The following is a 10,949-nucleotide window of genomic DNA, read 5'->3' as shown; positions in this document are numbered from 1 at the left end:
ACCACAGCCACAGCAACGCCAGATGCAAGTTGAGTCCTCAACCTGCACCACAGTTTATGGCAGCATCGGATCCTTAACCCACAGAGCGAGGCCGGAAATTGAACCTGAGTCTTCGTGGATACTAGTCGGGATCTTTAACCACTCAGTCACGATGGGGTGGGGGGAGTCTTGTCATATATGTTTTTTAGACAAGGAATCATACATCAAAATGACATACTGATATTTTTTATAAAGTTCACCAAGGATACATAGTCCAGGTAAGCAACAAGTCACCATAACCTCTTTCAGAGATGAGAAAGTACACTATTCTTTTAAGAAGTTACATTGCTGGGGTTAGAAGAAAAAAAAAATTGATCTTTGCTGTGAGCAGGCACTTCCATCTTTGAGTAGCTCTGGTTAATGTGTAAAGCACATGAGTGAGGGAGGAGGCCAAACAGAATTTTGCCTTTAATTTTTTCCTTGTCCTGCCTTAAAATATAAATTTTATTTCGTCATACATATCTTCAACTTAAATGATTTTAGAAGGGCATTTTTACAGTTCAACAATGTAAAGATAACCCAGTTTAAAAATGGGCAGAGGCTTGAATATTTCTCTAAAGATGATACACATATGGTAAATAATCACGTGGAACGATGATCAATATCACTAGTAATTAGGAAAATGCAAAGTAAAGCTACGGTAAAATACCTATTTGGTTAAAAGTTTTTTTCTTTTCTTTTTTTTTGTGGTCTTTTTAGGGCCATACCTGTGGTGCATGGAGGTTCCCAGGCTAGGGTTCAAATCAGAGCTGTAGTCCCTGGTCTACACCACAGTCACAGCAATGCCAGATCTGAGCCTCACCTGCCACCTACACCACAATTCATGGCAATGCTGGGTCCTTAACCCACTGAGTGAGGCCAGGGATTGAACCCATCTCCTCATGGATACTAGTCAGATTTGTTTCTGCTAAGCCACAACAGGAACTCCTAAAAGTTTTTTTCAAAATAGGCAGTTCCAAGTTTCAGTAAGAATGTGGTGGATTGGAGCACTTAGGCATTGCCGGTGGGAATGAAAAATGGTACAGCCACTTTGGAGAACAGTTTGTACTTCCCTCAAAAAAGTTAAAGAGTATTGTCGAGAAAAAAAAAAAAAGGAGTTCCCGTCGTGGCGCAGTGGTTAACGAATCCGACTAGGAACCATGAGGTTTCGGGTTTGGTCCCTGCCCTTGCTCAGTGGGTTAACGATCCGGCGTTGCCGTGAGCTGTGGTGTAGGTTGCAGACGCGGCTCGGATCCTGTGTTGCTGTGGCTCTGGCATAGGCTGGGGGCTACAGCTCTGATTCGACCCCTAGCCTGGGAACCTCCATATGCCGCGGGAGTGGCCCAAAGAAATAGCAAAAAGACAAAAAAAAAAAAAAAAAAAAAAAAAAAATATTGTCATATGACTCAGCATTTCTCCTGGTAGGTATACCCAAGAGAACTGAAAGCAGATGTTCAAACAAAAACTTAGACATGAATGTGCCTAGCAGCATTGAGCATTGGAAATAATCCTAATGTCCTTAGCTGATGAATAGATAAACAAAAGTGGTATATCCACCACACAATCATACAATACAGTATTATTTGGTCATTAAAAAAGTGAAGTACTGAAGCATGCTACAACATGGACGAGTCTTGAAAACTTGCAAAGTGAAAAAAAGTCCATAAAGACCACATATGTGATTCCTTTTGTATGAAATGTCTATAATGGGCAAATTATATAGAGACAGATTTGTGGTTCAGAGCTGGGGGAATGAGGTGGGGGGATGATAGCCAAAGGGTATGGATGGGGTTTATTTTTTGGAGTGTTGAGAATGTCCTGGAATTCGATGGTAGTGATGGTTGTACCACATTGTGACTATACTATGAAACACTGAGTGGTACAGTTTAAGATATTTAAATTGGTAAATTTTACCTCAAAGGAAACTTTTGGTCTCATTGGTAACTCATCTTGCAGTTTCCTCATATGCAAAATGATAAGAGCTTTTGTAAGATTTAAGTGAGATTAACATGTTACCAGGCATATAATTAAAATAGATGGTGCCCTTAAAAATAAATACAGTGGGAGTTCCCATCGTGGCACAGCGGTTAACAAATCCGACTAGGAACCATGAGGTTGCAGGTTCGATCCCTGGCCTTGCTCAGTGGGTTAAGGATCCAGCATTGCCATGAGCTGTGGTGTAGGTTGCAGACTCGGCTCGGATCCCGCATTGCTATGGCTCTGGCGTAGGCCGGTGGCTACAGCTCCAGTTCAACCCCTAGCCTGGGAACCTCCATGTGCCTCGGAAGTGGCCCTGGAAATGGCAAAAAGACAAAAATAAATAAATAAATAAATACAGTGGAGGGAGTTCCCGTCTCTTGGTGCAGTGGAAATGAATCTGACTAGGAACCATGAGGTTTCAGGTTTGATCCCTGTCCTTGCTCAGTGGGTTAAAGATCTTGCATTGCCGTGAGCTGTGGTGTAGGTCGCAGACACAGTTGGGATCTGGTGTTGCTGTGGCTGTGGTGTAAGCCAGCAGCTTCTAGCTCTGATTAGACCCCTGGCCTGGGACCCTCTTTATGCCGTGAGTGTGGCCCTAAAAAGCAAAATAATAATAATAAAAGTAAATAAATACATAATAAAATAATACATTAATATTGATAAATAAATTTATTAATAATATTAATAATAAAATAAATAAAATAAATAATAAATAAATACATAATAAAATAAATAACAACAAAATGATGTTTAAATTCTGTCCAGAAAAAAGGCTGTAAATGTAAGGCCTGTTCTCTTTTTAAGAGGTTAAATTATAAAATGTTAGAGACAAAATTGCACTAAATGAGATCTTGTTGATCTAATGAATTAAAATATTGAAAAGATTCTTTACATTTGATTCAGCATTATTTAATGCATATATTTATACTATTTAAATCGTCTCATAAAACAGGTCACACATGTGGGGAAACATTATCCTAAGACAGTATTTGCCCGTGGCAGATCATGTTAGTAACAGAATTTATTGAAACATCTATTACATGTCAGACAGTCTCAGGCAGTAATGGTAAAGTGCTGAGAATTTTTTCTAGAGCTTCTATTGGAAAAGACAGACAATACAGAAAAATACACATACATTCCTATGATGATAAGTATTATGGAGAAAAACTGAGAAAGAAAGGGGGATGAAGCGTGATAGAGATGGAGGGGTAAAGCCTATCTTATATCAGGTGGTCAGGAAGGCCTCTTGGATAAGGTACCAAAGCAGAACCTGAAGAAAATGAGAAAGCAAGACTTTTGGGTATCTGGGAGAAGAGCATTCCAGGACAAGGGCAGAAACATGTTCAAGAGGGTTTAGGAGTAGCCAGCTAGGAGGCCAGCTTGGCCAGGGAGAGAATAAGGGGGAGAGGGAGAAGATGAGATGGGGTGGGTACATAGTATAGACCAATGTTTTACACATTATCACCATGACTTAGATTTTAAAATAATTAATCTGGTTGCTACATGAATGGTAGAGGGCAGGAAAGGAAGCAGTTACCAGGCCATTTCAGTGGTCCAAGTGGGAGAGAATGATGACCCAAACTAGGATATTAGGGGTGGCAGTGAGGAGAATTGTCAAATTCTGGTATATTTTGAAAGATGACTTGTTGCTGATGAATTGCATGTGAATTTGAAAGCAAGGTAAAGAACAGGAAGTTTAAAGGTCAGGCCTAGCAGATTTTGCTGGTCAAAAGTGCCCATGTTCTGCTGAGGGATGAATGCTCAATAAATAGTTCAGGCTAACATTCTAAATCAACTGTACTTTAATAAAACTTTAAAAAATCAAAAAAGAAAGTTCAGACTAAAATTCTACAGAGGAAGTAAAAATGGACACATTTGCTCTTTCTTATTCTGATTTATTGCAAAGAGTAATAGTATATGAGCTCTTATCAGAAAAACCCTGGTGATCTGCTGTGAAAACATAGACTAAAGTGCATCCTTGCTTGAAAATGCCAGTTTTGAATAAGTAGCAAACCTGTGGAAATTGAAGCCTCTAATTTCTTTCTAACTAGTTGTGTTATGGTGAACTAAAGCAACCCCTACATAAATAAGCAAATGATTAAATTTGATAACTCCTATCAGATATAGTGATACATATTAGGAACTGAGTGGTAGTTGCTCCCATGAACACAGGTATCTATTTTATCCTAGTAGCTGTTTATCCTCTCCTGTTCTTAAGGGTAAAACAATGTCATGTTTAGAAAATTAAACAGTACAGCCACTCCCCAGGCCAGTCCCTTCCTCTGCTCTTGTACAGACGCAAGGACTGTTAGCCACTTCTGCCTTTAGTTCTCATGGTGATTTCCTCCATGTCTCTAAATAATATGCTTGTAGTGCTATGTCTTTTTTTTTTTCTTTCAGTTTTAAGCATTATTTGCTAACTCTTAGGGTACTTGAGGTTTAGCCTATTAATAACATCCCACCATCCTATTTTCCCCTTCCTTCTCCTCCCATTAAAGTTACAGCTCGGAGTTCCTGTTGTGGCTCAGCGGAAGCAAATCAGACTAAGAACCATGAGGTTGCAGGTTTGATCCCTGGCCTTGCTCAGTGGGTTAAGGATCTGGCATTGCCTTGAGCCGTGGTGTAGGTCACAGATGTGGCTTGGATCTCGCATTACTGTGGCTCTGGTGTAGGCCTCAGCTACAGCTCAGATTCGACCCCTAGCCTGGGAACCTCCATATGCTGTGGGTATAGCCCTAAAAAGAAAAAAAAAAAAAAATTACAACCCAGTATAGTTTGTTCCTCTATGTTAAATTTACTTAGGTAAATTTAAGTGATATATGAAACATCTTTTTGTTTAGTATAGACAGCATCTCTTTTTTTCCCCATACTGTAAGGTGAGGGTTATATCAGCGCTTCTGGCCTTTCCTCTACCTCATTTGTACCTTTCTTTACCTTCCTTTATGGGTTGTAACCTATTTTGTTGGGATTCCACTGGGCAGGTTGGATTCATGTGGGGATGTAATTGAAAGAAAGAATGCCCCTATACCTGTTATCTCACTCAAGAAGCTACTGAAATTACATCTTCCCCAAGAAAACTTTTTGGGACCTCATTGGGAAATGAGTGATGTGTCTATAATTTCATTAACAAAATGATATGATAGACTAGAAGTTCATGAACTTTTAACCTTTGGCCCATCAGGTGATGATAACTAGAGAGGGAAACAATCAGCTTTGGCTGTGCCCTGAACAAGCTGAGATATGTTTACTTTTCCCATGCCCTTTCAAGCCAAAGGCTATATATAAAACTGCTTTAGTAATGTAACTCCTGTGAGAACTCTCTGATAGAATTAGCAACAACACAGTGAATTTTCAAGAGAATGTACTTGAAGTTTATTGTTCACCTTGAACTTCATATAGATAAGTAAGTTTATTTAAAAGCAACTCATTCATTTTGAAAGGAACTCTGTGTCTTGGCTGAAATTGAGATTGCAGTGTGAGAAGCTAATGAGCTGGGTATCGAAACATCCCTGCCACCTAGTGGTTAATCATTCTTATACATTGCAAAGACCCAGAAAAGGAACTGAGTTAGTTCAGGAAACATCCAGCAAATGTTCTGAATTAGGGAAACTTCCATTTCCTACTCCTTTGTTAAAAAGGGATGTTGATGAACCTTTTTTAAATACCCCCAAACAAAACAAGGTATTAATGGGATTAGCCTCTGAGAGCTGTTCTTCTTTTGTGTAACCAGAAGAATTAACAGAGAACTGAGAAAGGGAGAATGTTGTTAAGTAAACACGGACAGCCTCCAGATCTCTAGCATGAAGTGGCAGCTCCAGAAGGAAGCAGAACGTGTAACAAGTGAGCAGAGGGGGACTACAGTGAGCAGGACCCTCAGCAGTAGTCACTGTAGCAGCAGCATGGGTCCAGAAGCAAAACAGAATCACAAGCAAGGCCAGCAGGGACAGTGATGATCAAGTCGCATAGACTCAGGATCACTGGTCAGCAACACCCCCGGTTGACCATGGTAAACAGCTCTGGAGACCATGGTCTTGGGACTGTGTTATTGCTTGATTCAAAGTAAACTAATCAGGACATTTGAAATAACAAAATTAATATGTATGGATCGCATACTCTATCCAGGTAGAATTTTAGATGCATTATCTCCTAATAGCCCTGTGGTGACTTGGACTATTGTTATCAGCCCTGTTCTATGGATGATGAACTTGAAGCTAAGTAACTAGCTCAAAATAACTGAGCTAATGAGACTTAGAGCCAAGATTTGAATCAAGGCAGTTTGACTCTAGTTCTAACTCTTCATTACTATGCTTTCTTGCTTCCCTAATAGAGAGGGAACATGGGGTTCAACCCCTCTAATTCTACTGACTTGTATTGAGGGATAGTTGTGAATTGGAACTCTGAAGGTGGTTAAGATCTGGTCTTAGATCTGCCACCTACTTGCTGGAGGATACTTAACCTTTCAGGAACTAATTTTCCTTAATTGTAAAGTAGGGATAAAATGGTGCCTATTTCATAAGTTGCTCTTAAAGATTCATTGAAATAATATACAGTTTCTGGCATGTGGCAAATGTGATGTCTTGCCTACAAAATAGTTGCCAACAACTCTTGTCATTATAAGGGTCACCACTCCTGCCAACAAGAGATGGAATCTTTTTTACTTCCCCTAGAATCTGACTGGGCTTACAACTTGCTTTGACTAGTAGAATGTGGCAGATGTGTCTTTGGCCAGTTCCAAGGCTAGGTCTTAAGAGGACTGAAACCTTCCATTTTTGCTCTTTTAGATTACTGATGCCACTTTGTAAGGAAGCTCAGCCTAGATTCTCCTGTAGTAAGACACCATGTGGAGAAAAAGACACTGTGAAGCCAGTGTCCCAGCTGAATGCAGCCTCATGAGTGAGCTGTTGAGACTAGAACCAACCTGCCAACCTACAGAATCACAAGAAATAATAATTCATTGTTGTGAAACTACTAAGTTTTGAGTTAGTTTGTTATGCAATAAACAGAAAGTCCTCAAATAGATAGTCCTCAATATGCTGCCTATTAGTATTATCATTGATGCTGGTGAGGAATTCAGTCAAAAATGGTTTATCTTTTTCTTTCTTTCTTCCTTTTTTTTTGGTCTTTAGGGCCATACTTGTGGCATATGGAAGTTCCCCGGCTAGGGGTTGAATCAGAGCTATAGCTGCTGGCCTACAGCATAGCCACAGCAATGTGGGATGTAGGATCCAAGCCATGTCTTCGACCTACACCACAGCTCATGGCAATGTCGGATCACTGACCCACTGAGTGAGGCCAGGGATTGAACCCGCCTTCTCATGGATACTAGTCGGATTCATTTCTGCTGCCCCATTACCGGAACTCCCTGGTTTATCTTTTCTTAGTTAACTGATTTTTCTCCCAATTCACTAGAATAGGCCGGGAGAAACAAGGGTTGTATGTGCAATTGAAGGTTGCTTATTACAAATATGACTTTTTTAGGAGTTCCCATTGTGATGCAGTGGAAACGAATCTGACTAGGAACCATGAGGTTGTGGGTTCAATCCCTGGCCTTGCTCAGTGGGTTAAGGATCCAGCATTGCCGTGAGCTGTGGTGTAGGTCACAGACATGGCTTGGATCCCCTGTTGCTGTGGCTGTGGTGTAGGCCGGCAGCTGTAGCTCTGATTAGACTCCTAGCTTGGGAACATCCATATACCTCGGGTGTGGCCCCAAAATAGCAAAAACAAACAAAACAAAAACAAATATGACTTTTTAAAAATTAAAGTGGACTATTGTTGGATATCTACTCCGAAAGACTTTGTTAGCATTTCAAGTTGCTATACACATTTGAAATAAGGTAGAAGTATATTTCTTCAAACATTTACATTCACAGTTTTCTTTTAATTGGTTATGGTGGTATCTTCCAAAGCCTTTATTTTGGAGGAGTTGAGGCCTGAATAGAGACTTATCATCTTAACCTAGCCCTTCATCTCCTTTATATCCCCTTCCCTGTGATCTCTTTTTCTGTCCATTCCTATCCTTTCCTTTCTCACCATGCTTTTCCCATCTCTTTTCCTTATTATGATGATTAAATAAGATCTTCTCTACTGAGATATAAGTTCCAGAAAGGAGGAGATTCTCATCTCTTTGGCTCTGTAGGGAATAATCTTTACTTAGAACAGTGCCTGGCGCACAGAAGGTATGCCATGAATGTATGTGGATTGAATTAAATAATGCAAGTAAATTAGAACAATGTCTGGCATAGGGTAGATATTGCTCTATGACAGCTCAGTACATGCGATCATTCACATTTATCTTTTAAATAGTCTATTACTTTTGGGCTTTCCTCTCTTTCTTTTCCACCTTGTCCCTTTCTTTTTTTCTTTTTGTCTTTTTATCATTTCTTGGGCCGCTCCCATGGCATATGGAGGTTCCCAGGCTAGGGGTCCAATCGGATCTGTAGCCACCAGCCTACACCAGAGCCGCAGCAACTCAGGATCCGAGCCGCGTCTGCAACCTACACCACAGCTCAGGGCAATGCCGGATTGTCAACCCACTGAGCAAGGCCAGGGATCGAACCTGCAAGCTCATGGTTCCTAGTCAGATTCGTTAACCACTGAGCCACGATGGGAACTCCTTTTTTTTCTTTTCTTTTATGTCTGTGAATCTTCTCTCCTACCCTTACTTATAGCCTATCAGGGATCCTTGTCAGTGTTGTTTCACCCTGCCTTAGAGGATGTGCAGAGGAAAGGTTTTGCAGCCTTGGGTTAACTGTTACTATTTGTGATTCATAGCTGACCTAGAACTGCACATAAAATTCTGCTATTGAGGTGAGCCCAATTCTGATGCTACTGAATATTTTAACTAGAGGCCTAGATAATGGAAAACAACAAGCTTATGAATTTATAGCCCAACAATTGCTTGACTATACATGTCTCTGGGTGTGTGGGTGTTTCTAGAGCCTGTTGGTGGATAACTGCTACTCTTGGCAGAAAAGATGTGAGCAAAATCAAGCAGAACTGATTTAGCTAATTTTCTCTTCCCTTTTTTCTCCATAAGGAAATGGAGATGTATTGCCATGCAGTGGACCAGTCTTTCTCAAGCTGGTAACATTACAGAATTCCTGCTGAAATGCAAGCTGGACTGATGGAAACCAGATTCCCATATCTGTTCATAATCTGTTTGTCAAGGTAAATCCTGTGTTTTTTAAAATCATGACTTTCCCAGAGCTGGATGGGAAAATAAGCATCTTTGGTCCTGTTAAGAGAATCAGTTATATGAATGTCTTATTTCCCTCAGATAGTCACTCATGTAGGAAGAACTCTCTCCTCTTCTCTGCTAGTCTTTCAGAGTCACATCAGGAGTTTAATGAATCTGCAGGCCAGTGGATGAGTAGCCTGAGCTGAGTACAAAACAATGTTGACATGGTTCTCAACATAGCCTTGGTTATGTTTCTGTTAGGCTAAAGGTAGCTGAGATCGCTTAACCCTGCTAATATTTAATAGAGTCTTGTTTTATATATGTGTGTGTATATATATGTGTATGTATGTATATGTATGTATTCATATGCCATATATTCCTGCATATAGTTTTCTGTCACAAAAGACCAGTGTTTTAAAATCCAAGAGTTGGAAGGAGAGAGGGTTAGTCTGTGAGCCTCCTGTTACTTTTTCTCAAAATTATTTTCAGTCACTCTGTTCTTCTTTCCCTCAAACATAATCTTGTAGGCAGTAATTCACCAGGCCTCTTTACTAGGCTAACCAATCTAGTAAATAAACCTAGACTCAGTGTAGTGAGATTTTGAGGCATTCAGACCAATGGTTCACAAACATGTTAACTTAATTGGCACTGCTCCCCCTGCCACAATAATACCTAACCCATCCATTCCACTTCTGGTGGGAAGAGAATTTGATGGTAACAAAGAATAAGAGAGGAACAAAATAGCAACCCCACAGAGTAACATCATAACATTTATGCATGGGAGCTCCCCTTGTGACTCAGTGGTAAGGAACCCAACTAGCATGCATAAGGACAAAGGTTTTATCCCTGGCCTCTCTTAGTGGGTTAAGGATCCGGCGTTGCCATGAGCTGTGGTGTAGGTCCCAGACGTGGCTCATATCTGGTATTGCTGTGGCTGTTGTGTAGGCTGACAGCTGCAGCTACAGCTCTGATTCAACCCCTAGCCCGGGAACCTCCATATGTCACAGGTGGAGCCCTAAACAAACAAACGAAAGACCAAGACCATAACATTTATGCATGAACAACATGATCAAAACCAGAAAAACAGCTGTATTTGACCTGTCAAATAACATGTATAACAGATACAAGAATGGCTACATTTGAAACTCAAGATATTATGAAGTACTCCTACCCCCAAAAGAGCATTACTGAAAATATTGCAAATTTCAGCAATCCATGTTATCACACATGTGGCAGGAAATGTGCATTATCACCAAACTTTCTGTTGCAGCCAAAGTTTTGGTAATTGGCAGTCCTCCATTTTTTTTTTGAGAATATAAAATTTTAATTACTCTTAATAATTAACGAAGGAAGCTATTAAGTACTTAGTCATATGTAGACATGAAAGTCCCTGGCTTTGCATGGCATTTGCTCTAAGAGTTGAAGGATGAACATTTTTGTATTTCAACCTCTTCATGTTTCATCATGAAGGCTCTAATGGGCTGCAACTTTACTTGAAAAATGAAAATGTAAGGCTTGCCCAATGACTATGACAGCCTTATTTCTTTTATTTCTTTCTTTCTTTTTAAATTTTAGTTTAATTTTTAAAAAATTATGATTTTAGGGCTGCCCCTGTGGTATATGGAAGTTCCCAGGCTAGGGGTTGAAATGGAGCTTCAGCTACTGACCTGTGCCACGGCCACAGCAATGCCAGAGCTGAGCATTGTCTGTGACCTACACCACAGCTCACGGCAATGCCAGATCTTAAGCCATTGAGCAAGGCCAGAGATGGAAT

At 40.3% G+C, this 10,949-nt stretch overlaps 1 protein-coding gene across 28 annotated transcripts in view; it reads left to right on the top strand.

The window, feature by feature from the left end:
* Positions 1-10,949, top strand: part of SRGAP3 (SLIT-ROBO Rho GTPase activating protein 3) — a 393,430-nt gene that overhangs the window by 39,558 nt on the left and 342,923 nt on the right. For 27 of the 28 annotated variants that reach the window (XM_084989345.1, XM_084989331.1, XM_084989353.1 and 24 more), the window contains one exon: positions 9,035-9,165. Coding sequence is in view for 9 of the 28 variants with exons in the window: in XM_084989320.1 (XP_084845446.1) it covers positions 9,107-9,165 (59 nt within the window). In the remaining 19 variants the exon portion in view is untranslated. Of the gene's footprint in view, positions 1-234; positions 258-9,034; positions 9,166-10,949 lie in introns of all 28 variants that reach the window. The other variant, XM_084989338.1, reaches the window with a different exon arrangement.

The sequence above is a fragment of the Sus scrofa genome, chromosome 13 (assembly GCF_054392235.1).
Source record: "Sus scrofa isolate SSC_HxYL_T2T_F1_AM1 chromosome 13, Sscrofa_HxYL_maternal_Yorkshire_Landrace_v2.0, whole genome shotgun sequence".
Classification (NCBI taxonomy): Eukaryota; Metazoa; Chordata; class Mammalia; order Artiodactyla; family Suidae; genus Sus; species Sus scrofa.
This window is presented reverse-complemented; position numbering and strand designations above follow the sequence as displayed.